This window comes from Setaria viridis, chromosome 9 (assembly GCF_005286985.2).
Source record: "Setaria viridis chromosome 9, Setaria_viridis_v4.0, whole genome shotgun sequence".
In the NCBI taxonomy this organism is placed as follows: Eukaryota; Viridiplantae; Streptophyta; class Magnoliopsida; order Poales; family Poaceae; genus Setaria; species Setaria viridis.
Genome location: NC_048271.2, coordinates 34,062,193 through 34,090,100, shown reverse-complemented (window position 1 = coordinate 34,090,100; position 27,908 = coordinate 34,062,193). Strand labels below are relative to the sequence as shown.

The following is a 27,908-nucleotide window of genomic DNA, read 5'->3' as shown; positions in this document are numbered from 1 at the left end:
TTGACCTCTACCTTCCTTTTTTTTTTAGACCCTAAGGAAGAGAATACCCCTCCTCATTCCTTCTTTGTTCCAGCCCCAACGTCTTAGCCCCGAGCTCGTGCGCGCCATTGAGTGCATTCATTCCGAAGATCCATTAACGTCGGAGGACAAGATGCTGATCGTGGCTCACCGAGAGGAGCTCCGGGACCATATCACCACGGAGGCTCGCGTAGTCTTGGATTCCGTAGTGAGTGAAAGTAACCATCAATCTCCACCTGTCAGGAGCGATCGTTGTGGCGATCTTGAAGACGACATTGCCACGGAGGCCCGAAAGATCCTGGACTTCGTGGAGAGGAACGGCAGCCGGCGACCTCCCATCGACAGGAGTCATCCACTCCCTCGACAAGTCGTTCTTGAAGATGCGGGAGCGGGGACTTCGCGCCCTCCCGTAGATCTCCCCCGTCAAGTCGGAGCGGAGATTTCAATGAAGGCCATAGAAGAAGAATACATCCGACTCATGATAGAGTTAGGTCGGGCTGAGAGGGAGCGTAAGAAAAAGAATAATTAGTTGCTGTATTTTTTGTTCTAAGGGTGACTAAACATTTTATCGGCCATGTGACCCGTCGCCCGTACCGAATGCATGTAATCGGCTATTCCGGTCGACTTTATGTATATCTCAAAACCGAATAGTATCGGTCATGTATGATTGCGTTGATTCCTTAGGCACCGACCCATATACTTGGGTAATATCTTTTTAAGTACCTCCCATTCAGAGCTCTAGTGAATTCCTCTCCCTCTATTGTTTCTAAGATATAGGCGTTCCCTGGAGCGCATCTGCCGATTTTATACGGCCCTTCCCAGGTAGGAGACCATTTGCCGAATTTAGGATCTTTCGACCCGATCGGAAGTACCAACTTCCACACCAAGTCTCCGGGGGAGAACTGCTTGACTTTGACCTTTTTATCGTACCACCTGGCCACTCTCTTTTTATTCTCTTCGATACTTATCAGAGCCCTTAGTCGCTGACCGGCCACATCATCAAGTTCTTCCTTCATCAGAGATGAGTAGTCATTGGCTGACAATTGGTCTTGAAGTAAAATGCGCCTTGATCCTGCCCTTGACTCCCATGGAAGTACTGCATCGTGGCCGTATACCAACTGATAGGGAGATAGCTTGGTAGCCCCATGACAGGCCATTCTGTATGCCCACAGGGCTTCGGTCAAACATAGGTGCCACTTCTTCGGGTATTCTTCAATCTTCCTTTTGATCAACTTGATTAGTCCCTTGTTGGAAGATTCTGCTTGACCATTGGCTTGCGCGTAATATGGAGAAGAATTTAACAACTTGATGCCCATATCGGTCGTAAATTCCTCAAATTCTCCCGATGTGAACATTGTTCCTTGATCGGTTGTTATAGTTTGAGGGATACCGAATCGGTAGACGATGTGCTCCCTTACGAAATCGGCCATGATAGCCGACGTCACAGTCCTTAGTGGGATTGCCTCCACCCATTTGGTGAAATAATCAGTGGCAACCAGAATAAACTTGTGCCCCTTGCTCGATGGTGGATAAATTTGGCCGATGAGGTCTATTCCCCACCCTCTGAACGGCCATGGTTTAATGATGGGATTCATGGCCGATGCGGGTGCACGCTGGACATTTCCAAACTTTTGACATTCCTGACAACCCTTATAATATTTGAAACAATCTTCGAGGATCGTAGGCCAATAGTACCCGTTGTTTCTGATCATCCACTTCATCTTATGTGCTGATTGGTGAGCTCCGCATACCCCTTCATGGATTTCTCCTATCAGAGTCTTGGCTTCTTCTGTTCCAAGGCATTTAAGAAGAACACCATCGATCGTTCGGTAGAACAGATCATCTTCGAGCAACACGTACTTGGTAGCATGAAAGCGCACACGTCGCTCCACCTTTTTGGACGGATCTTTTAGGTAATCGGCAATTTCCTTACGCCAATCGTCGGCTGCAAGCTCTAAGGCCATGGCGCCCGGAATCGGCCGATACCCAGATGCGTGTTGAGCGAGTTTGTTTGCTTCCTCGTTGTGGTTTCTTGGGACGTGCTCAATTACTGCCGATCTGAATTCTTTCAAAAGCTGTAAGCAATCTTCGTGATGGATTCGCAATATGTCATCTTTGCATTCAGCTCTTCCGGTTAGTTGATCCACAATTAGCATCGAATCTCCGAAGACCTCGACAGAATCGGCCTTGACTTCTCTCAATAATCGTAAGCCTTTTAATACAGCTCTGTATTCCGCTTGATTGTTGGTGGCGGCGGTTTCTATCGGCAGAGAAAAATCATATCTTGCCCCCCGAGGCGATATGAGAACGATGCCGATTCCCGATCCGACTCCGCATGATGACCCATCAAAAAATAACTGCCAAGGCGCTAGCTCCACGAAGGCGATCTCCGGCCCACAGTGCTGTGCGACGAAATCGGCCATGACTTGACCTTTGACGGCTTTTGCCGATTCGTACCGTAGGTCAAATTCTGATAAAGCTAAAATCCATTTACCGATTCGCCCTTTCAATATCGGCAGTGACAGCATGTATTTTACTACATCATCTTTGCATACGACTATACATTCTGCCGACAGTAGATAGTGCCTGAGTTTGGTGCACGAGAAGTAAAGACACAAACACAAACGCTCTACTGGAGGATATCTTGTTTCGGCATCCAAGAGTCTTCTACTAACGTAATAAATCACCCGTTCTTTGCCTTCAAACTCTTGGACTAGAGCCGACCCAATAGCTTTTTCGTCGGCTGATAAATATAGTTTAAACGGCTTGCCCGTTTGAGGGGGAACCAGAACTGGGGGCGAGACCAAGTATTGCTTGATATCTTCTAACGCCTTGCGCTGTTCTTCTCCCCAAATAAATTCCTGGTCTGGCTTCAACTTCAGAAGTGGTGTGAACGCCTGGATCCGTCCAGATAGATTAGATATAAATCTTCTGATGAAGTTTACTTTGCCGATTAGAGATTGTAACTCAGTTTTGTTCTGTGGGGCGATGACTTTGTTGATAGCCGCTATGGTCTTCTGATTGACTTCAATGCCTCGTTCGTGCACCATGAATCCTAAGAACTGTCCGGCGGAGACGCCGAAAGCGCATTTGTTGGGATTCATCTTAAGACCATGTTTTTTGGTACACTCTAGGACCCTTCGCAAATCGGCTAGGTGTTCCTCGTGGCTTTTGGACTTGACCACAACGTCGTCGATGTAGATCTCCACCAGGAGGCCGATGAGTTTGTGGAAAATATAGTTCATGGCCCTCTGATACGTAGCACCAGCATTCTTCAAACCGAAAGTCATCACCACCCACTCGAATAGACCAAGATGGCCTGGACATCTGAAAGCCGTTTTGGGTATGTCCTCTTCGGCCATAAGTATTTGATTGTATCCGGCGTTTCCATCCATGAAGCTAATAATTTTGTGCCCCGCGGCGGCGTCTATCAGCACATCGGCCGTAGGCATGGGGTAACCATCCATCGGTGTGGCCTGATTAAGATTTCTGAAATCAACGCAAACACGCAGCTTCCCGTTTTTCTTATACACCGGTACGATATTTGAAATCCACTCGGCGTAACGACATTGCCGAATAAATTTTGCTTCAATCAGCCGAATTATTTCGGCTTTTATGTCTGGTAAGATTTTAGGATTGCATCGCCGTGCGGGTTGTTGGTACGGCCGATACCCTGGTTTTATGGGTAGCCGATGTTCAACAATAGATCGATCTAATCCGGGCATCTCGTGATACTCCCACGCAAAACAATCCTTGAATTCTCTTAATAAATTTGTCAATTTACACTTGTACTCTGGATCTAAATTTGCACTAATAAAAGTCGGCCTTGGTTTGGTCCCGTCACCTAAATCTACCATCTCTAATGAATCAGCCGACGTGAATCCGTGTCCCAGCTTCCCGTCTTCTCGGGCGAACTGATCCATTTATTGCGCTTCTTCGGAGCCGACTGCTCGGATCGGCTGCAGGCCAAAATCGGTGACCTTTAGGAAATCGGTTTCCCACACCCTACCTGATATGCACCTGACTGTTTCGCAGCTCCATTGCTGTGCGTCGGCTGCTGCGATGCTGTACGCGGAGTCGGCTTTGACCACCTCGATGTTATCGCCGACCCATTGTACTAGGCATTGATGCATAGTTGACGGGATGCAGCAGTTTGCGTGTATCCAGTCTCGGCCAAGAAGCATATTATAGGACCCTTTGCCATTAATGACGAAAAACGTGGTGGGAAGGGTCTTACTGCCGATGGTGAGGTCGACGCAGAGGGCACCGCGAGCGTTTGACACCTTGCCTTCGAAGTCCTTGAGCATCATGTCCGTCCTGGTTAGGTCTTCATCGCTCTTTCCCAGCTTTCAGAGTACGGCATACGGCATGATGTTGACGGCAGCTCCCCCGTCGACCATCAATTTAGTGAGGGGGCGACCGTCAACATGCCCTTTAAGAAACAACGCCTTCATATGTTGTCGTTCATCGTCTTCGGGCTTTTCGAACGTGGCCATCATTGGTTCTAACGCCAACCGTGCTGTTTGTTCCTCTATTGCCGACACGTTCTGTTGATCGGCAGGGGTCATAAACTCAATCGGCAATATGAAAACCATACCGATTTCGGCTGCCGATTCATCATCCGCCGATTCATCGTTGCCCTTGTCGTTTCCTTTGGGGCGCCATACCTGAGTCCTCCCTTCCTTCTTGTCCATCGCGCTTTCTTCTTCTTGCTGTTCCCATTGGCGGAGGCGTTGGACTCTTCGTTTTTGTGATTTGGTCAAACCATCGGGACACCATCTGGGGTTTATTGGCCTCCCTTCTTTCCTGGCGCGTTCCCATTCTGGCTCGCGTCCTAACGGGTTCTCGTCTGTTACCCGAGCATCGGCCATGTCTTGGAGCCGACTGTGAACGCTGGCTTTGCTACTTGATTGATCATGTCGATCGGTCCTGCCCCCCTGCCTATTATGGCTTCTATCTTCTGACCGATTATATCGGTCACTTCTGCCCCCCAGCCGATCACGCATGGAAGGGCGCTGATCATCTGGGTTGCGCCGATTCCTGCTGATCGGTTCTGGCCTTCCGTCTCTGGAGCGAGACCTTGTGAACGGCCGATTGCTTCAATAGGGACCGTTGCACTCTGGGCAAGTATCGGCTGATGGAAGCCTGAGGTTATTTTCCCAACAATGGATGAAGAATGGGCATCTCCAGTGTTCTTCGTGCCGACGCATTGCTTCCTCTCGGGACCTCGATCGTTCATGTTGGCGTTGGTACTTTTGGAGCAGGAACTGGGAAGTAATACGTGGTCTATCAGACTCACCATCGTCGTCCTCCATTCGCCGTTTCCCTTTGACGTCTTCGGGCGTAACTTGATTTCTGGGATCGACAGAGCCGCTCCTTTTTGCCGATTCGGACGTCAGCACTTTTGCTTGGAGGGGATTCTTACCCGTATCCACCATGTTGGTAGGAAAAGGGTGTTGATCAATCTTCATAGGTTTAGCCGGTTTTGCCGGCACTTCAAATTTGAGTCTGCCTTGCTCAATGGCCGACTGTATTTGTTGCCTGAAGATTTTGCATTCGTTGGTATCATGTGATGTGGCGTTATGCCACTTGCAATACTTCATCTTCTTCAATTGTTCGGCAGAGGGTATCGTGTGGTAAGGCGAGAGTTTAATTTGTCCTTCCTGGAGTAGAAGATCGAAGATTTTGTCAGCTTTAGTTGTATTGAAACCAAATGCTTCCGGCTCCTTTTTGCCGAACGGGCATGATATCGGCTTCTTTCCTTTAATCCACTCTGCAAGTCCGATGTCGGCGTCTTCCTCGTCCTCTAATTCTTCCAGGAACGCCACTTTCTTCTGGAAATTCCTTCTTGGATCGAATGGACGCACCTCCTGTCCGGACAATCGGTGGACAATCTGGCTCAGGCTCTCGAACTCCTGTGAAGCATATTTCTCCTTAATGTGTGGCAGCAGGCCTTGGAAAGCTATATCGGCCAACTGCGCATCGGTTAGAGCCAAGGAGTAGCATTTGTTTCTGATTTCCCGAAACCTCTGTATGTACGAGGGTATCGGCTCATCACTTCGTTGCCGGAGGCTAGTTAAATCAGACAACTTCATTTCGTGGACTCCAGCATAGAAGTACTTGTGGAACTACCTCTCTAGATCGGCCCATGTGATAATCGAGTTTGGTGGCAAAGTGGTGAACCATTGGAAAGCCGATCCAGACAAAGATGACGAGAACAACCGTACCCGCAGGGCATCTTGCGTAGCTGCTTCTCCGCATTGGATGATGAATCTATTCACATGTTCCACGGTAGAAGTATCATCCATTCCGGAAAATTTAGTGAAATCCGGGACTTTGTACCGGTGGGGAAACGGCAACAAGTCATACGTAGATGGGTATGGTGTCCTGTAGGTATAAGTTTGCACCTTCGGCTTCAGTCCGAATTGTTCTTGCATTACCTCCGCGATTTGCGCCGTCCAATCCGGTTGTTGTTGGGGAATACTTGGCGGCGGAATCGGCACATGTTGATAAATCGGAGGTTGAATAAAAGGAGGTCGATGAAAAGGTGGTATCTGAGTATAAGCCGGCGGTGTAGTAAAGGACGGCTGCTTGTATGAACCACTTGTTTCATCATATAGCATGAGCTCTGACGTCTTGTTGACCTCCGGAGCGATAGGCTGGTATGGTGGTATGATCGGCCGAGTGGCCGTTTGGGAGGGTGTCTGGAACGGAGGATTTCCTTGGCTGACCGATTGATTCAAACCGGTCGTGTTTAAGGGTGCCCCCCAGGGCAAAGGGATGACTGGAGGGAGTGGTGCAGTGGACGGCTGGATGGAGCCGTATCCCAAAGGAGTTGATGACGTAGAAGCACCAGATCCTCCGACAGAGGATTGGATCGGGTGTGAAGCCTGATAAGCCTGATTTGGTGGAATCGGCTGAAAATACGTAGGCCCCCTGTACCCCTGTGGTATACCTCCGGCGAAGGAGTTGACAACAGCATTGTGCACCATGTTTGAAAGTACCGGGGATTGGTTGATGAAGGCGTGATGAAGAGATTGCTGAATCATATCGGACATTTTGTCCGAATCTTCTGAAATCGTGATCTGGCGGGGAGTAGGGAAAGGAGACTTTTTAACAGTTTCCCCGCTCCTGGAACGACTGAAGGATTTCAAGCAAGTTTTCCGGACTTGCTCCAAATACTGATTCAGATCTTCTTTTTGGTCGTCCTTTAGATCTGCTTCCGTCACTTCGATGACGTTATCTTCGGAGACTTCAGCAGCTTTCGACATGACAGCGGTTGTAATGGTCCCACTGGGCGTGCCAAAAGTGTGTTGGCGCTAGAAATCGGTCAACCGAATCCCAGCGACCGACACACGACCCGGGAGAATCTGCTTAGCTCCTGTTCGGGTGAATGCCCTGGTGCGATTCGCGCGGCGTGCCAGCCAATCTGACCTGTTGATTGGCAAGGAAGAACACGTGTCAAATTCAGTAACCACGATTGGCTAAGTTTCCGATCGAGAGAGTTTATCGGCGAATCGGCCGATTTACTGTGATAATGAAATCGGCTAGTAAATAGCACGATCCCTGTAGCCTTGTAGACAGAAAAGTACTAAAGTAATCGGTACAAAGCTTATGATAACAGTACTAGGAAAAGATCTAATCGGCAACGAATGGATCTAACAACAGAAAGCAATGAAAGCCGATACTACCGATTCCTAGCAGGATAATTGGTGATAAAAACTAGGAAAACAGGTAAAAACCTATGAATCTAGTCAATATCGATAACTGATGAATAAATCTAAACGAAACAACAGCGATGCGCCGGAAGTTAAAGCTTAGATATTACTCGATAAACGGAACTTACAGAATCGGCCGGAGATCAAGATGATGCAGCCCTGCCAACCCGCACGAACTCGTGAGAAGGAAAAGTAATGGCGAAGTCGCCTGCTTGACAGTAAGTACGAAGAATAAAGTAACTTGTTGTATTGATTGATTGTTGTTTACAGATTTACAAAGGTAGCTATTTATAGCCCCGTACACATAATCTTCTTAACCGACTAGAACTCTATCTCTAATTCAAACAGAAAACAAACATCTACCAGCACAATCCGTGCTAAACCAACTACCCCACGCTTCGTGGGCTGAACCTTATCCCTCCATTTTTCCAAGCCCATACAGGCCCACCTTAGTCCACCTTCCCGATCGGCCGATCTCTTATCAGCAAAGGATTGCCGATTGGGAACCTGGCGCATTCACCCGGAAGCGGAGTAAAAGCTACTGACCGATTCCGTACTGTAGCACCTTTTGGCCGATTTCCATCCGTACTTCCTCCCCTTTTTCCCTCTTTGGTGCCGATTCTACTGATGACGAAATCCGGCGTCAACAGAGTCAGATTGGACCTGCAGGGAAAATGGTCCCATAGGGTATTGTTTGTAATTTTAGTGATTGGACAATAAAATTATTGTGATTAATTTAATTGTGAAGTATATATCTTAGCAGTGTATAATTATAGGTACTATGAGGATTGAAATGACATGCATTTGGTGTACATCTTTGCAGATTGCAGAAACTGCTGGGCTTATGACATACCGAGACATGTAGCTACCAAACCTTGCCAACTTCCAGAGGCGATGAGGTCACTACTGCACTACTGGGGAATGGACCTTTCATCCACTGCATTAGTGCTGGTTGGCTTTTGACCCGGTACTAATGTGAGCATTAGTACCGGGTCTATCCAGGAGCCTCAATGACACCCTTTAGTATCGGGTGAGAGCTCCCACCTGGTACTAAAAGATCTCCATCTGCCCGCTCCCTCGTACCTAGCCCGCTCCTGTCCTCTCTCTTATCCGCTCCCTGCCTCTCTCACTCTCATCCCGCGCGCCAGTCTTCTCCCTCTCTCAGCTCACTCCCTCCCTCCCTCCCTCTCTCACCGGTGGCGGGGGGGGGGGGGGGGGTTGCGGGAGGGGGAGGGTAGCAGCGGGGGCCGAGCTCGGGCCGGCGGGGCTCGGGCGGGGTGATTTTTTTTAATACCCCTATAGTACCGATTATTTCAACTGGTACTAAAGCTCCCCTTCCTTTAGTATCAAACTAGCCATACTGGTTGTGCAACCGGTACTAAAGGAGGTTTCCAACCGGTCCTAATGGGGCTTTCCCAGGGTGCCGTGCACCCTGCGTACCCGAGACGATGAATTGGGACTGAAGGTTCGATTCCTGATGCTACCCATTTACATTCCTTGTTAGGGCATTTTGATTTCAAGATCGGCTAGCCAATTTACGAGGGAATATTTTGTTTCCAAACCGATGGTGGTGTATGATGCCACTAGCTACTAGCACAGATTTAGACATTGATCTGGTAGGGAAGGGGGCTATGGTTAGTAATATATAGGGAAGCCAGGCTACTCGAGGTAGCCGAATATGAAAGTAGCAAGTTAAAAGGTGGCACGTGAGTTGTGTGTATAGAGCAGAGCTCAATGAGCATGAATTTAGCATCATGTCCTAGTGTCCTACTGATGGTAGATGACACCTGGCACTGAAGTTTTCCATAATGTTTCAAACTCTTGTAAATTGGTTTCATATTGATTTTCTTTTTTTTGCAACGTTAATCAAACAAGCACCATGTCTCTGTGTACTGCGACAGAAAATTTCTCCCTGAAACTGAATGGAAAAGACAAACTCTGTTTCTGTGTGGATATCCCTAGAACGATAATCACATATAACGTGATGGTCACAACTCACAACGCAACAAAATCACTAGACGTAACACGAGGCCAACATCCCATTCTTGCATCAACAAATTGCAATATTATATCCATCTCACTCAATTAGTTATTTGTTTTATTACAGAACAGATCAAGAGGCACTATGATACTAATTGCAAAGAAAAGGGGTGAACAAGAAAAGGGGAAATGACTGTTTTTCTGTTGCGCAAGCGCCGGCTGTTGCAGCTCAGAAGTACGGCCCGAGTCCTTGGGGCAGGTATTGTTCATCCTCACCATGGGTTACCCTCGTACTTTGAGTTTGTTCTCTGATACCACTCATTCCCAGCCCGATCCATGTTATGTTTCCAGCGCTTTCCATACGAGTATACGACATGGGTCATGGTGAGAGTCGAGTTTGATTATGTATTATGTAGGCTAGACAGATAGCTAACTGTAGCGAATTTATGTTCTTTCCATTCTTTATTTTTTTTGGTTTATTTTTTCAGGAATCAAGATGCCCGGTTGCTGCTGGGCTGCTGCTGCCGGTTGGTTGGTCGCGCATTCAAAGCAGAGCTCAATGAATATGAATTTAGTAGAGAGAAATCCCTATTTGACACCAGAAAAACTACTGATTTCTTTCTTGGTCCTTAAAATTTTAGTTCCTTATTTGACACCAAGTTCAACTTTCGTTCCTTATATGACACTATGTTGGATTTTCCATCCGGAAACCGTTAAATGCCCCGCGAAAAGATGATTTTACCCTTGTGGGCTGCACTACCCTTCTCCCTCCTCTCCTCCCCGTTCTCCCTCCTCTACTCCACACCGCACGGACTCGTCCGCACCTCCCCCGACCATCACCACCCTCTGGCCCAAGCCACCCTCTCGCGCCGCCGTCTTTTTCGCTCGGCCTATACGACTACGCTTCCACTACCGCACCTCGCGTCGTTGCACGTCATCCTCGGTTGGCCCGCACGGCCAAGCCAACAACACCAACGCAGCATTGCCCACTGATTTGCATGTTGCTGCTTTGGTGGTGGCCGGTGGATCTGCAGGCAATTGAATTGGGCAGCAGTGGATTCGATGGATTTGGTGCTTAGAGTTTGGGATGAGGTAGGCATCATGCAGATCGAAAGGAAGGAGTAGAGAGTTGTTGCTCTTGAATCCAGATCGACATTTTGATGTTGCAGAATCTTCTCCGGCTTACTTGCGAGCTCACCGTTGTCCACTAGCCGTAGCATCTCCGTGAGCAGCTTTGGCAAGAGGTGTGACCACGCATCTCCCCCAGCTCCCTTCTCCTCCTCTACTGCTGCAGATCCTGCGGCTCCCAGACCTGCACCAGCGCCGCGGCCGATGGCGCAGGGCGTCTTGGGATCCTCGCCACCGCACCGGCCAGGGAGGTCGCCGGGAACGACGCCTCGGTGCGGCGGCTGTGGTGGGGCTTGGTGGAGCAGACGGCTGCCATGGCGAGCTAGCTGGCCCCCAACCCACGCGGGCGGGTAGGAAGGGGTCTTCGGCAGCGATGGGCAGGAAGGGGAGAAGGAGCGGCGGCGGGTGGCTGCGGCAACGATGGACAGAAAGGGGTGGCGGGCAGGAAGGGGCTGCAACGAGGAGGAATGGAGGAGGCGCGGCTAGGCTCTAGTGGCAGCATGGAGGGCGGGACGATCGACAACGGTCGAGCGGAGGAGATACGGCGGCGGGCCGTTCCCTCGACGGCGGCTTGGCCAAGAGTGGTTGTGGCGGCGGGCCATCCCCTCAACGGTGACAGGTGCTAGCTATGGCAGGCATGTACAGGGAGAAGGGGAGGGGGGAGAAGAGTGGTGGGACTTATAGGGGCAAAATCATCTTTTCGCAGGGCATTTAACGGTTCCCGGATGGAAAATGTGTCGTATAAGAAATGAAAGTTGAACTGGATGTCAAATAGGGAACTAAAAATTTTCTGAGGATTAGAGAAAGAACCAGTAATTTTTCTAGGGTGAGATAGGGAATTGTCTCAATTTCGTATGCTATCCTACTGACGGTGGATGAAAGATGACACCTGACACGAACCGCCTCCCCACTATTTCTGAAATAGTCTCAGAAGCTTGTAAATTGGTTTCATCTGAATTCTTTGTGCAACAGTTAATCAAACGAGCATCGTGGTTCTGTAGAAACAGAATTAAGATGTGCATGATGGGTTCAATCACATAGCTGCAAACTAAACAATATGCTAGTATTAGAATGTGATCAAGCACAACCGATAATATACACCCATCGCTCAACTGTTTCGTGACAACACATAATAAGAGGCGCTACATATGCAAAATAAAATGGACCAAAAATACATTAGGAAGCAATCCAGAACGCATCTATTCACTCAAGATTTTGAGCACTCTATTCATTCAAATTTGGACGGGAAGTCAATGGGTGTTAAAATGGCTTCTGGGGAAGACAAAAAAATTGTTGTAGCAAGTTGCAGAATCTCAACGACCTTCATCGCGACCTTAGAGCATTGAACTTGAACCTCACATCATCAGGTCCTTAAAAAAAACCATCAGGTGCAGCTTCTAAATCTGGTCCCACTCCCACATGCATATATGGACAATGTGTCATTCTCGCCTTCACGATGGGTGATGATTGAGGACTCTAAGCTAGTTTCATGTCTGTTCATGATTCCACCTATTCGCAATCCAATCCATACTGCGATTTCCATGTCATCTGCCTGTGTGCATGACCATTGATCATGGACGGCTTCTACGAGTACAACTGTACAAGTAGAAAGTCTAGGAGAGCAGGGAAGGGAAGGTTGACAACTGTATTTGTGCGCTGAAGTACTTAAGAGTAATGCATTGGAGCTGAATACGTCTAAATTTAACCATGGTAGGTGCACGATGACACTTCAATTCAATTCATAGCTATGAATGAAAATATCTTTCTACAGAAATGGAAGACATCTTAAAATTGAACGCAATGACCACTCTGCCTCTGTATGAACATATATAAGTTTTTAGCTAGTTAGTAGTTACAGAAAACGAATAAGCTTTGATACCCGCAGCCACCAGGCAACACTAGCGTCTCTGCTCCCCGGTAACAGGCAGTGCAAGATGTGTTGTGCACCCTTAGCGCAGTGCAGAAGAACTGTTTAGTGTCAGGTCAATTCCTAGTGCCATCCATTCGCAATCCACAATGAGTTTCCCGGTCCAGCTAGACGTGGGAATGGATTTTGAAAAATCCATATCCAATTGGACTTTTTCCTCTTGGACTTCGTTGGATTGGATTAGTTTTGGATGTGGATATCCACACGCTACAAGTCCAAACGTATTATGGATTTTGGATTACATGTGGATAAAACAAATTGCATGTCCAAGCAGTATTGGACTCCACAGCCGCGCACTGTCGTCCGCCCACCGGCACGAAAGGAAGAAGGCGCTGGCAGTGCGAAGAAGGCGCTGGCAGTGCGTGCCCCCGGAGGCCGCGGCGGGAGAACGCCGACCTCATCGGGGTGCGCCGGTCGCTCGGCGAAGAGAACGAGTGAACGACGGCCTGCACCGCACGCTCGAGCGGGCCGCCGAGGACGCCAGCGCGGCCAAGAGGCGCTGCAACAAATTAAGGTTGGATCCGCGAGTTAGAGAGTAGCCTCTACAGAGGATTCTATCCTAAAAACTTACTCTGGTCGTATGAGGATCGGCTCATAGGAAAGTCTTTCTAGTGGACAGTACAGCCGCATGTGCTAAAAAGGTACAACTTTTGGGAGTGACTAAACATGTGAGGCCTTGATTCACACCCCGCCAATTGAACCTAATAAACCATCCCAAGGGGCCACGGTGGGCAACAGATATACTGGAGTAGAACCTTCGCAGAGTCCCAGGTCTGGTTGGTACGGGTCATGAGTTGAGGTTCGTAGGACCTGTTGACATTGTATGTCAAGTTATGATGCATTTTTTCCCGGGATAGAGTCCACGTGGACATAGCGTGACCCCTGTTTAGACCCCAGCCGTATCTGTGGACGGAGTTAGGGAATGTTGTCTAGGAATAGACACTAGTGGGTACGGGTCTCGTAGGTTAGTACCGCCTCCGTACAAAGTATGGGATGATCGAACGTGTAGGTAAAGTGTACACCTCTATGTAGAGTTATAAAAATATTCGAATAGCCGAGGCTCTCGGTCAATAGCTCACGTAGTTAAAGCTCCGATTGATTAGCCATAACCAATTTTATAAAGGAAAGAAAGACTCAAGCTTGTCGTGGGATGTGTCTAGAAATAAGGCAAAGGTCGGCTCAGGTAATCCCTGACGGATCTTGATGCTCTTACTTAGGGACTGGTAGGTAGGTAGATTCTCCTCCAGGATCAACAACTTATAAATACTTGCATTACATCCCTTTCAAATATTGCAACCATATACACTGTGCATGAAACTAGCTCTCAGGTAATGAAATAATACAACAACTATGGGATCTGCTGGGTACCTATTGTTTGGTACTCACTCTTGCTTCCCCTTCCTTTCTTACTCCAGAGGAGGAAGAAGTTGCCGTTGAAGAAGACGAGGATCCTGAGGATCTGCCATAGGAGCCTAGCCGCCTGTTGACTTAGGACTGCTACGTAGGACTCCGCTGTATAATTAAGGTTAAGGCTACGACCCCTCTTGTATCATTAGTAGTGTGTTTTCTTCTTTTCAAGATTATGTAAATTATCAATAAAAGTTATGTGAAGTATTAATATGATACTTCTTATGAGAAATGCCTGTATCATATACAGATCCAGGGAACGATGCGAATGGCATTCGGGTCCCGTTTGAGAGGCAGCCCCACAGGATTTTTCTCTTAGCTAAATTGGATTGGACTGGACGTGGACTTCAGAAATTTGGATCTCCCATGGATTTTTCTGATTTGGATATGGATGTTGATCCATTCCCAGGTCTAGGTCCAGCCTTTAGAAACTGAACAGGTGGTTTCTGCAGCCACAACCATTACTGGACAGGTTACGATGAGAAGTCTGCAGCCACAACCTTTAGCAATGACGTGCTATATAATTGATATCCTATAAAATCTGCCGTTGCCCTTTGCCTTTTGGCAATGCAATCGTAACATGATGGAGCTCTTTGCATCCCATTTAAGCATTCTAGTGAACAGTCTTCAGCTAACAAGTAACAAATTGCTCTTTGTATATGCTATTTTGTTGCTTGTTCGAGAGAATGCATGATGTATACCGTTTAAGAGAATATAATCATATTAAAAAGGACTAATGTAACTTTTTATTTTGTTTCATGTCATTTTTTCCCGCGTAAACCCAAAAAAAATAGCAATGGCGAGCAGGAAATGAAAGCATCACTGCAGGAGATGTTCCAAACAAAATTCGCCATCTGGTTGTGCACATATATTATTGGCCGATTAATTAGTTCCCGCAGGCCGTACAGAACACCACATCCTACAACGTATAATAGTCTGTTAAGTAATGGCCGAAGGTACTTTTGATGGGCAGGTGTTGTGCACCCTTTGTAAACAAGGCGATGAATTCAGATTGCAGGTTTGATTCCTGACGCCACCGATTCGCATGTTAAAGCGCTTCGATTTCCAGAACAGTCATCCGACTTGCAAGGTACAGTAAGATTTTATTTGCAAACTGATGGTGTATGCGCTGACCCAGTAGGGAAGAGAAGGGCCATGGTTAGTAACATACTATATAGGGAACGCAGGATATACTTGAGGTAGCTGAAAGGAATTAGCTAGTTAAAAGGTGGCACGTGAGTCGTTTATATAGAGCAGAGAGCGCAATGAATAGTTTAGCGTCCTGTCTTTACTGATGGTAGATGACACCTGGTACTAAAGTTTTCCTCAATGTTTTCGAAACAACTCCAAACGCTTGTAAATTGCTTTCATCTTGATTCCTCCTTTTTGCAACGTTACTCAAAGTCTCTTTGTATGAACAGACTGGGACACACAACGTTTTACGGAACACTTCACAAAATGGAAAAGGTATACTGTTTCCGTGCGAATCTTTCCTATAAAGTTCGAGTCATCCCGCACGATGTTCGCTTCGCACGGGAGCTCGCCGCCATCCCGGAGAATCGCCGCTCGCGCAACGGAGGCTGCTTCGAGCGCCCCCTGGGCTCGTCGAACACGTCGTCACCCCACTCTTTCGCATCTTCCTCAAGCGCATGGCGGCCAGGGATGTGGTGGGTACGCGGCACCAGGAAATGTCTCATTAATCCTCATTCGAATTCAAGATATGTTGTAACAGAAAACAGCTTGAGTTGATAAATTATATTGTAGTCATAAAACATCTAAAATCTGAATTTGGTTACCAATATGGAAAATAGTTGTAAGGAACGGCAGAAAAAAAAAAGCAATGTACAACTAGGCCATCATATTCAAATTGCAATGTACTATGTTGTTACGAATGAATTGCAAAACAATGCCAAAATATCCATTTGAATATATAAGCATCGCCCTAAAAATATTCATAACAAATTAAATATCACAATCTAATCTCATCGTTGGCCCAAATAATCCATAGTTCAACCATGCAGTACACTACCAATAAGAGCACAACACATTAGGAAGCAAGTATAACAATTAATAAAAAAAATAAATATTAGAATTGCAACATATTTACAAAAGTCTAGAGATTGGATTGGGAGTTGATAATGTCGTCAGTTAGGAGCGAAAGACTATTTATTCAAAGTAATCACAACCACTAGGGTGATCATCTGAACTATGCATTTGTACTCATCACCCGACCTTACCAAAACACCTCAAATCAATCTCAGAGAAATTAAAAAACAAATACAAAGAATCAGAAGATACAAACAAAGAGGCTTCAGAAGGAAGGCAGTAATGGTTTTGTAATCATCAAGATATCTTACAAATATAACATCCAAATGGTTCATCCCAGGCCCCAACGGAATCAAAATCGAAGAAAATAATAAAAATAAAGACACAATAATATTAAAAGATCTATGTTGACCTCATAGAAAAGAGTAAGCTTTTCCACATGGAAGAATTCAGACATATGCTTGTCTATTTCTTATAATTTAATCATCAGCCACAAAACATAACAGATCTTTAAACAGACGTAGGAAAGCAACATAACAAAACCTAGAAGGGGGCATGGTGATTATGGTAAAAAAAAGGGGACTCGGAATATATGAGGATGGTCGGCAAGGCAAACAGATGCAGCCTGTTACGACGAACGAGACCAATAGATACAATCTTCACTGTCCTCAACCCAACAAGCAAATCGAATCCCCCACCAGAGAACAAGAAACCAAACGAAAAGAAAGGACGGATAAAACCTTGAATCCCCACAAGACCAAAAGCAAAGCGCTCACTCAAATCTGCGGAAGAGGAAGGAGCAGAGGACGGAACAGAGGAAAAGCTTCCTATGCGAGATGGCGGCGTGAGGGACAGGGCTCTCAGGCGCGTACTTATACAGAAGCCTCTTGGGCACTAGGGTTTTCTACAGAGGCGGCGGGTCTTTTCGTTCGCGGATCCTCTCGACCAGCGAATAGCAGCCGTTCGATATAGGTCAGCGTCGATCATCGCAGAGTAGGCGTGTTTTGTCACAAATTAGCTCTGGACGTGATGGTCACAAATTAAAGCAACAAAACCACTCAACTTCTTTGGAAGTTCAACATGACACCTGATACGCAAGTGTTCCCCAGGTTTTCTCAAACAGCAGAAGCTCGTAAGTCGGTTTTGTCTGAATTCTTTCTGCAACAGTTAACCAAAGGAGGACCCTGGCTCTGTATGAATAGAACGAGATGCGTGATGGGATCAATCGCATATTCCTCCTGTCCCAAATCACTATTTTTTTAACTTTTCTAGATACATAGCTTTTGTTATGCAGCTATATCTAGGTACATAGCAAAAATTATGCATCTAGAAAAGTCATAACGAATTGTAATTTGGGACGGAAGAAGTGACTGCAAACTAAACTTAGTATTAGGATGTGATCAAAGTCTACAGCGCTACATATGCAAAATAAAAATGGACCAAAAGGGCACATTATTAAGAAGCAATAATCCAGAGCGCATGGACCAGGTGTCGTTCACCTTCACGAGGGGATGCTAAGACACTCTAGTTTCTTGTCCATTCCTGATGCAACCTATTCGCAGTCCGAACTGACATGGACGGCTTCTACGACTATAAGTAGAAAGTCTAGGAGAGCAGGGGTATCTTCTGAACACTCACTAAACTAAGGAGGTATTTGGATAACAGCTGCTAAACTTTAGCAGATCGGATATTCGGATGCTAATTAGGAGGACCAAATATGAACTAATTATAAAACTAATTGCAGAACCCTGTGCTAATTCACAAAATGAATCTATTAAGCCTAATTAATCCATCATTAACAAATGGTTACTATAGCACCACATTGTCAAATCATGGACTAATTAGGCTTAATAGATTCGTCTCGCGAATTAGACTCCATCTGTGCAATTAGTTTTGTAATTAGTCTACGTTTAATACTCCTAATTAGTATCAAACATCCGATGTGATAGGTGCTAAATTTTAGCAGGGTGTATCCAACATCAGTAAGTTTTTTTTCCCTTTCTTCTTTCGAAAGGATGGCGACATAATCGCCAAGATACATTATATTATAAGGTGTAAAAAACACTAAAGAAAACAAAAGTGTTCCACAGGTTTTCCGCTTGCAGCCGGTTATGGATCATCATGAGACATGGCACATTATGCTGAGCTGTAGGTTGGTTTGCAGACTTCGTGGAAATCATCTAGCAAAATAAAGAATGCCTGGATATCTGAAGTAGTCGTAGATAAGGAGCTAACATCCCATCCTGGCAACACTAGCTACCCGGCAACAGGTGGTGAACCATGTGCTGTGCACCACCCTCTGTTTAGTGTCGGGTCAATTCCCAATGCCATCCATTCGCAATCCACAGTAAGATTAATCAATTTCCTGGTCCAGCCCTGAGCAGTTTGCAAGCTTTCGAAACTGAACAGGTGGGTGCTGCAGCCATTGCTATTACTAGAGACAGGTGACGAGGGGAAGAGTCATGTTATATATGGGCTAGCTAGCTTCACAATCTTCTCCTACCCCACCTTACAAAAGTGATACATAATGGTACTTTCACCTAGATATAAGTTATGTCTGAAAACATAGCAAAACCTTTGAGCTTTCCAGAGTGGCCCAGAGTGGCCTCTCCTCACTTCTGCATCCAAAGAAATCAGAGTGGCTGCATTGCACTGCGCTACCGCGTAACTCCAACGCCCAAGAACAAACAGTTGCATAACCTCCAATGCTCAAGGACAAAACAAAATAGCTGCATAACCTCCAATGCTCAAAAACAGAACAAACTAAGCGAACAGAAACAGATTCACGAAAGGGTTTATTTAGTTGTTTATTGTTGCCCACGAGAAATTTAGGGGGAGAAAGCGGTGTCTGATAATCCTCACAAACTTGACCTAACAGTCAAGAAAAGAGTCAACAGGATCATCCTGATTGCTGTCGCAAGTTGGCACATACTACAAAGGAGCCATTCCATAAACACAGTTTGAAAATGACTTGATAACATGAAGTCCTAGCTTAGAGCAAACTCAGGTCTGTCACCACAATGGAGCCACTGTAACACCCTGCTGAGAAAACAGAACCCATTAGTGCAAACATCACGATCACAAAATGGAACAGAAAAAGGGAGCACTGTTTTCATGATGTAGTGCAAAGCATAGTTCTGGAGGAAAATCTGCTTACTTCAGATCAAGGAACAGCTCCGAAGATCAGCATTCCAATATTTACATGGTGTCCAGTGGCCACAGAGCTTGTTACCTACGTACAAAGACAAATTCTAGATGAGAATACTAGAATGCAAAACAATATCGAGTCTTGGAGAGCTTGAAGTACAAGGGTTCACCTTCTATACAGTGCCTTGATATCCTGGCGCACTGCTTTAGTATCCAATAATTCATCCCCAGAGTCATCAATGTCAACTTGACTGAGCTTAAAGTCTTCTGTTGTACAGTGTTCACTCCATTCGAACCAAAGCTTCGGTATGACTTCTTTCTTGAATGCAGTCTCATGGTGCTTCTCCTCAGCAGAATCAGCAGCTACAAGCCTGTATACAAACACTTTCTTATGCTGTCCGGGCCTGAATGCACGCCCGATCGCTTGACGGGTGACAGATGGGTTCAGGTGAACATCTAAAATGACGACTCTCGATGCGCCGACAAGGGAGATGCCCTCGCCACATGCCCTGATGGAACCGAACAGCACTTTTGCATCAGCAGAGTTGTTAAATTGATCTACTCTCAATTCTCTGTCTTCTTGACTAGTATCACCAGAGATCATGAAAATCTCTTTCCCCACATGCCAGCCCTTAACCTTAATAAGCAGCCTTTCCAAAAATTTCATTGGAAGTATATATTGGCTAAAAGCAAGTAATTTCTCTCCTGCAGAATTAGCAAGTGACAGGATATTCATGAAAAACCTGGCCTTCACCCCATCTCTCACATTGATGGAATCAATCATAATATCAATTGACTTATCTGTCAATGTGTTAGCCCTATCCTCAGCATTAACTTCTGAAATTTCCGAAAGACAAGGATGAACATACAATGAACTATCTACTGCACTTCTTTTGAACTTGTCATATGCTCCCATCTTCTTTTGAGTGATCTCTTTCTGCATGGGAGTGAGTTTCAAGAACACGCTGAAGTCTACTAAGCCAGGTAGTTCATCTAAGATATCACCCTTATAGTAGTGAAGCACATCCTTTGTAAGTTCTCTAAGACCTCTAATGATATGAGCTTTTCTCTTGAAGTTTTCATCATGCAACAAGGTTTCTTCAACTGACTCAGTAAATGCATTGTCAGCAATCCCTTTTGAACTTCTACCTGACATTACTACTTGACTCATTATCCGTCTAACAATAGGACGGGATGATTCCATCTTGAGAAACTTTGGGCGAACAAGATTCAAGATGTTAAACACTTCATTAACGTGATTCTGGAAAAGTGTACCTGAAAGGACCACTTTGCGTGGTGTTTCCACTCTATTCAGAGATTCTAGTACATCAGTCTCCCGATTTCTAGGTGTATGACCCTCATCCATTATCAAAAGGTTGGGGACCTTAAGCAGCCTCTCCCTACATGCAGCTGCTGCTTTGCTGCCCCCATCATCAGAGATGATTGTGGAGAACTGCTTGTATCCAAGAAACAGTATACTCATCTTGTCTTCCCATGATTTGATGACTTCCAACTGGTCTACTCTTTTTTCAGCCTTAACAGAGTAGAAATCATACAATGGTATATCCTGCACTTGCCACTGTTGAATTTCTTTCTTCCATGTGCCTAATATCCCTTTGGGCAGCACAACAAGGGGCCTTGCAGATGGATACCTTGCTAGGAAGCTCTGAATGAAACTTATAAGCATAAACGTTTTCCCTGAACCTGGGGCATGAGCAAGAATGCAACCTCCAGGCTTGTCTCCAATCAAATTCTTAACCAAAAAGTTGAATCCTTCCAACTGATGCGGTCTCATTTGCCTAGCATGTCTAGGATGAATAGCAATATCTGAAACTATAAAATCTTCGGACAGTTTAACAATACCATAGTCTTTGTCATCAACATCCTTTGAATGTCCTCCATAGCAATCTGTTTTTCTCCTTGAAGCCTGAAATGGAGAAAACATCAAGGTCACTTGGTTTCTCCAATACTATTCTCTTCTGTGCAGATTTACACATTTGAATCTCCTGATTATAATATAAAGTTTACATTAGTTTATAAAATTGCTACACTTTTGTTACTGAGCCCATACCTAGCATGTTGTATCACAAGATACATGCACAACTTGACATTAAAGTCATGACACTGACAAAGTAGCAGTCATTAAATAATACACATTAACAACCATTACGAAATCAATAGGCAGACCCAAATATCCCCAATTGCTAAAGAGTAGACAGTAATAATCAACTCATCAAAGAGATAATAACAAAAAACATCGCCTCAAGCTAGCAAGTTATTCAGGGGAGCAACAAAAAATCTCAGGCTTTCAGCAAAATGCCCTAATTCAAGGTTAATCTGCAAGTAAAGATTTCATTTTTAATGAACATGAAACAACAATTACTAATCTATGAGCTATATTACAATGATTTTATATTGTTTGATACTAGTTGGCACTGTCAGCAAGAAAAGGTTGACATTCTCAAGGAAATGATAATATGGCATTTGTTATATGTCACAACTTGTTCCATGTTCTTGCAAGGTGAGGATAATTAAATTATGGAGGCAGAGTATAGAACTAGTGCATATCAATTGGAATAGGCAGATAAGCTAACAGCACAAGTGCTAAAAACTGTAAGGAGCATGTAGTGGGACTGATGTCAAAGAGTAAGGAACTAGTGCATATCAAGTGAAATGAGCAGATAAGCTAACAGCACAGGTGTTCAAAACTTGAAACTGTAAGGTACATGAAGGTGAAGCAAACTAATGTAAAGAATTAACTACCAGACCTATTGCTAAACAAGAACACCCCATCTCAGAGCCTATCCTTAGAATTTTCACATAATGAAAACTACATGCATGCATAAAGAAACTATATTGCTAAATGAACTAGAGCTACAAAAGCCTCCTCTATCTTAAACAAATTACAAACCTTTTTCCACTGATAATCAATTATTGATTCAGCTCTTCTCACAATCATACCACAGATACGGCATACATGGCCCAAATCTTCATGAATCCGAATGTCATGAATGCAGTCGACGTCCTCCATCTTTCCACTATCCTCTTCTTTCTCATTTGCTGCCTCATCAACTGCGTCAAGCTGGGCCAATAATAGTAGCCAAATCAAGAATAACAGATAATACAAACTGGTTACGAACAACTGAACTGAACAGCAAGTATGCAAACCTATCATGATAGATACCAAGCTTCCAAAAGACAAAAGGAACCCATTTTGAACACTTCAGCTAATGAATCACTGTGCATTATTTAACATTTAGCTCCCATACAATAAGATACTCCCTTTAATTGGGAGTTACCATGTCACAATACAAGTCATCATTGTAATCTAGGTGTAGTTGTTGTTATGGCTGTGCGTAAAAATTAACACAGTACCAAAAATAATAAAGTTATTGTGATCTTGACATGTCTATTGGAGCATTTCATCCTTCATAGGCACATATTTTCTCCATCACTATAAATTCTGTTGGGATCTTTTGCTTTTTAGCAGTGTTCATATTGTTGACCTTACACTGTGAAAGGCTATATTTCTTGCAATCAACCAGGCAAAATGTACTACCATGAAGATGCTTCGCAGAAAGCAGTGTTCAATATTCAAAATAAATAATACATCAAGTATTCACAAGCAGAACAAGCTATCATCTGGAAAAATAAATAAAGATTTTTGAATAGTGCTGCATTATGAACTAAATTCTGTGGTTGACACTCTTACCTTTGTGCTTTCAACAGCCAACGCAAAATCTTTCCAATATTCCTCAAGACCATCACTTTCATTTTTTGGTTTCTCCTCTTCCTCTATAGGCAGGTCAGGTTCTGATGAAATGTCAGTTTCTCGTAAACCCGATGATAAATCAGCACCTACTGGATCTGTGTCAGATTTTCTTTTTCTTTGTCTAGGGACAGTGGTAGCATCTTCCCTGACATGCAAGCTGGGGTCTGACCTCCTTCGCTTTTTCTCAGTAGGAAGTGAAAGGAACACTTGTGTTTCTGCTCTCCTCTCCACTATGTTAGCAGCCTAGTACGAAAAACAAGAGTTACAAGCTGGAATACAAAGTCATCCATCTTGGTAGGAATAGTAGAATATGCACAATAATACAGTTTTTTTTTTAACATTCATTTTCACTGAAATTGAAAGGTACATACCACGAGATCTTGCATACGCTGCTCCTCAGGCCTTTTCTGCAACACAACTCTCTCAAATTGAATAGATGGTTGCCAGCTGTTTTGCAAAGGAAATTGATTCACTAAAGCTGCACTTTGACCATATGGAACAATCTGTGTATTTTTGTCTCCTTCAGCATGCATGGTTTCAGATGCTTGGCTCATCCCATTGGATGCCACCCATTTCATGACATTACTAGCCAATTCAGATGTTGTCAGTTCGTTGTTTGTCTTAGGCGCCAACTTATTGTATCCTGAATTGTTTTCGTCCTCATCATCTGAATCAAGAATTATGATGTCAGGCTTTCCTTTTTGTTCTGTTGGCTCCATAGAATGATTCTTCAATTTGCTACCTGCCATTTTCCCAGCTATGGCAGAATTTTGAGAGGGACTTTCCAGACTAGAAAGGAAGTTGATCAATTGGACCTTGCGCTGACGAATGTTTTCCCATTCCTTGCTAGCACTGCCAAATACCAAACTGGGGACCTTAGGAAGTGCATGACCACTGGAATAGGTTGCAACTCCAGGTGTAAATAAGCTGTTGCGCTCAGCGGATTTCTTGTGCCTGCTGTAATATATGCCTACAAAAGACAGAAGGGTAGTTACATATCACGGGAGAGAAAGGCCAAGTAAATTTATTGGCAATGTAAGTAGTGATTGTGCTGATCATGTATATTTCTATGAAAAACATCAACAGTGCATTTCCCCAAAGAGAAGCATAGGCATTTTAATAAGTTGCAAATACAACACACCTTTTGTTTGCAAAGCTCTAGCAGTATAAATGTATCCAACAGCACAAATATATAAAAAAACTTAATTTTACTAGTTGTTAACATAATGTTAACCTCACAGAGATGGCAATCATAAGAAAATAGCATGCGTAGGAAAAAAAATTGAACTAGAAAACAAAAAAAAAAAGCTTCACTAAGAGAACAACCAGTCTAGTCAACCTGCTTATGTAGCAAGAAGAGTAATCATAACCAAAGAATGAACAAGTAACATTTCATGTATATGTTATTTATATTTACTTAGTCTGCATAATAACTTGGGAATGGTGAACAGAAGCTGACCAAGCAGGCAATCTGTGAACGACGTGGTCACCTTACTGGTTGTACACTGTTGTTAGCTTCATTTCAGTGCCCCACATGAAGTACAAGGCAAACATTTATTCTCTACAGTTTGGGGGTAAAGATCAACGCCATCTATAGCTAGCTAAATATTGAGCAGAGTACAACAGGAGCATAAATCTAAACCTCGGTGGCCTCTGCTTCTCCGGTTTCTTATCAATCAGATTTCCATCCTTAGACACAATAGAGCACTGTTTCAGCAGACAGAACAGAGGCAGGTGTCCTCAAAGCAGAACAGAAAAAACATCAGCGAGGAACTTGTTAAGCACAAAGAAAGGTGACTAGACAAGCAATTCTCTCTGAAAGGACATGCTCTCAATCGAAACGGCATTTTCCTTCAGTTACGTGTCAAGCCTTTCACCTTTTGCCAAATCAGCGCATGAACAATTTATAACACTAATCCAGGAAAACGCATACAGAGCGCCGATAAATGCCTAAATAAGACTTTCCATTCATCAAACCCAGATACGTCCTGACCTCCAACGATTCACCTTTTGCCAAATCAGCACATGAACAATTTGTAATACTAATCCAATAAAACGCATACAGAGAGCTAAAAGTGCCTAAATAAGACTTTCCATGCATCCAACTCAGATACGTCCTGACCTTCAGCGTTTCACCATTTGCCAAACCAGCACATAAACAATTTATAATAATAATCCAGGAAAACGCATACAGAGAGCTGATAAATGCCTGAATTCTCTATTCATAGAACCTAGAGAATTCCAGCCTACGAAGGCAAACCGTGCCACGGTGACTCCCCTAGCAAAAAAAAAATGTCCGCAACAACAGAAGCGCGGATCCCAGCCGAGGAAACCACACCGGCGGCAATCAGCGAGGCAGAGCATCAAAACTCAATCCACATGGAGACCGTGCGAAGAAAATAAACGGAAGCATTTGCGAATGCCTGCCTCATGGGGGCACAAACATACACAATCCCGCCAACACCGGAAGGAATTTCTCCCCACAATCGAACCCCAACAAAACCCTAAATCCCCACCCCGATGGATCCCCACCGAGGCCCTTGCCGAACAGCGCAAAATGCAGCATCATACATCCCCACGCACAGAAGGAAAAATCAACAGGGAAAAAATAAGTAAAAAAAAAGACATTTCCCCAAAAAGTAGGAGTCGTAGCCGCACGGGAATCCATCCGCCACACGATCAGAAGCGAGCAGGACGGAAGGGGGTGAGGGGACTCTCACCAGAGGGCGGGGTCAGCGGGTCGCCGCCGGCGGCGGCCATTGCGGCGTGAGCCGGAGGGTCGCGTGGAGAGGGGAGGCCGAGGGGGGCTGAAGGCTCGACGCGAGCGGGTGCGCCGTGGCCGTGCGCCGTCGTCTCTTGCCGAGGGAGTAGCCGGGTGGCGGCGTCCGGCGTGGCGCGGAGGTGCGGACTCCGGAGCCAGCGAGCCGCGGACGCGGTGGCGGCGCCGCGGGCGGCGGTGGAGAACCGGAGGAGGGAGGGCTTTGTGGGAATCTCCACTTCGGTGATTCGGGTCGGGGCCTCACTGTCTGCCGTCTGCCTCGGGCTCCGGGTCCGGACCACCTGACGTGGCGCGCAGTGGGGTTGGGTGGCAGAGACGGGCTGAGATAGTGGCCTAGTGGGTTGCCAGGCCATGCGTACGTGGAGAAGAGGAGAGGGGCAGTCGCGCTGGCCGGCGTGCTGAGGTGGACTGGATGAGGGGCAAGCAACTGGACAGGCCTACGGGCTACGGTTGTGATGATTTGTCCAATGATGTAACGGTGGGCCGGGTTGACGGGTTCGACGGATTTGCGATGCAGTGAGTTGGGTTGGATTGGGTTGGGCCAGTTCGCTTTCGCAATTCTTATAACTGTTGCAAGGGAGGAAAAAGAAAGGAAATTCGAGATTATAACTTTGGAATTAAATACTTTATATCCAGTATAATAGCCGAGCGGTTGATTAAATTTGATCAAAATCTCAAGGAACACTAAAATTCATAAACCGGAAGCACAATGGAAAAGAAACTCCAAAACAATGGACCGGAAGCAAACTGAAATTACTCCCTGCACCGAAATAATGTAGTGTAAGCAAACCATGCACCAACCAAGCACAGGCTGCCATTTTAGCAACACTTGTTGTGTCTCTTAGGAAGAGGGATTACCATTTTGTGGATTCAACCCACAAGCCAGCTAAATTATTACTTCATTTAGGTTGGTTGGGAAGGTAAGTGTTGCTGGTTTCAGTGTGAGTTGGGCCCAAAAGATAAAATATACTCCATCAATTCCAAATTGTAGATCGTTTTAGTTTTCTTAGTTTATAGATATTATTATGCATCTAGATATTGTGTATGTCTAGATGCATAATAATGTAGGTGAACTTAGAAAAGTCAAAATAACATACAATTTGGAACGGAGGAAGTAGGTTGGAGGGCTTGGACCTTATGCGTGCAAAGCTGGCCTAGTCTGAGCTAGGATAATCACAACTCATAAAAAGAGACTACATTTTTATAAAGAACAAAGAGGCCACAATTTTAAAACCATTGGCATGTTCTCATACCTAGGGCAATGGATCTCACTAGGATCTCCAAAGTCAAACATGTCGCCCAACTCGGACATCGGTTTATCTCGGATTCAACAACCCTTAGATATGGACCTCCAATGGTTAGAATGGGTGGAAAATTCCATTCTACTGAAAAACAATAAGAACCAAGTTGTAATACGTCTCAATCTTAATTCTGGCAATTTTGGCCATCCCGAACAATCTTGGCCATTTCGAGTAGCTAATGCCACTTTATTGTTGACTTTTGTTTTGGCCAAATTTGAAAGGGATTAGCTCCTTGAGTGTTGGTCCCAACACAAGAAATAGAAAGGAAAAACATCAAGAAGTTATAAACACACTACCTTCCAAATCCATTTTTAAGGAAAGAAGTAAAAAAGAAATACTCAGGTACGAGGAAAAGCAAGAAATTGCGGATAAAAAACAAAAAAGAAAATGGCAGCCACCACCTCAAGCATGACCCCACACGCGAACTCCCACGAAGCGGGCGTAGAAGACCATCCATTGACAATTCACCTTGCCACGAGCAACAGTTGATGGATTGTCGCATAATCAAAGGTACAATGACGTAAAATGCTCAACTGGCTTTGAAAAGAAAACATTCATGTTACAATACCAAATCTAGAATGCGTGACGGGAGGATGTATGTCCCAAGTGCGCTTCAGTGGCCATAGGTCAGGCTAAGTGGCTTGATTGGGCGAGCCACGGATGATAGGAACGGGGCAACAAGTGG

General features: G+C 45.1%; 1 protein-coding gene and 3 non-coding genes across 5 annotated transcripts; all 4 read right to left on the bottom strand.

Moving 5' to 3' along the window:
• Positions 1-16,314: 16,314 nt before the first annotated feature.
• Positions 16,315-16,414, bottom strand: LOC117841249 (small nucleolar RNA snR60/Z15/Z230/Z193/J17). Its single transcript, XR_004637269.1, has one exon. It is a non-coding gene; the product is annotated as a small nucleolar RNA snR60/Z15/Z230/Z193/J17 (small nucleolar RNA).
• A 71-nt stretch (positions 16,415-16,485) lies between these two features.
• On the bottom strand, positions 16,486-16,567 carry LOC117841177 (small nucleolar RNA U83). The gene has a single exon (XR_004637204.1). It is a non-coding gene; the product is annotated as a small nucleolar RNA U83 (small nucleolar RNA).
• A 236-nt stretch (positions 16,568-16,803) lies between these two features.
• Positions 16,804-16,892, bottom strand: LOC117841171 (small nucleolar RNA Z43). Its single transcript, XR_004637198.1, has one exon. It is a non-coding gene; the product is annotated as a small nucleolar RNA Z43 (small nucleolar RNA).
• Positions 16,893-18,988: 2,096 nt separating this feature from the next.
• Positions 18,989-26,290, bottom strand: LOC117837840 (protein CHROMATIN REMODELING 35). 2 transcript variants are annotated; one of them, XM_034717616.2, is made up of 7 exons: positions 25,864-26,290; positions 23,515-24,113; positions 23,084-23,386; positions 22,283-22,453; positions 19,542-21,298; positions 19,382-19,456; positions 18,989-19,266 (listed from the first exon to the last, which is right to left on the bottom strand). In XM_034717616.2, the coding sequence occupies exons 1-6, from the start codon at positions 26,273-26,275 to the stop codon at positions 19,453-19,455; spliced, it is 3,246 nt and encodes a 1,081-aa protein (XP_034573507.1). In that variant the 5' UTR covers positions 26,276-26,290; the 3' UTR covers positions 18,989-19,266; positions 19,382-19,452. The 2 variants fall into 2 exon arrangements, with proteins under 2 accessions (XP_034573507.1, XP_034573508.1); XM_034717617.2 differs by having other exon boundaries at positions 18,989-19,263.
• Positions 26,291-27,908: the final 1,618 nt, after the last annotated feature.

What these genes read in the sequence shown, in the direction of transcription:
- LOC117837840 (XM_034717616.2), bottom strand. Translation starts at nt 26,275, where the DNA reads ATGGCCTGGCAACCCACTAGGCCACTATCTCAGCCCGTCTCTGCCACC. An exon ending in AGCGTATGCAAGATCTCGTG is followed by an intron (nt 23,387 to 23,514) that starts GTATGTACCTTT and finishes TTTTCGTACTAG; the next exon opens with GCTGCTAACATAGTGGAGAG. An exon ending in TGGCTGTTGAAAGCACAAAG is followed by an intron (nt 22,454 to 23,083) that starts GTAAGAGTGTCA and finishes TTATTGGCCCAG; the next exon opens with CTTGACGCAGTTGATGAGGC.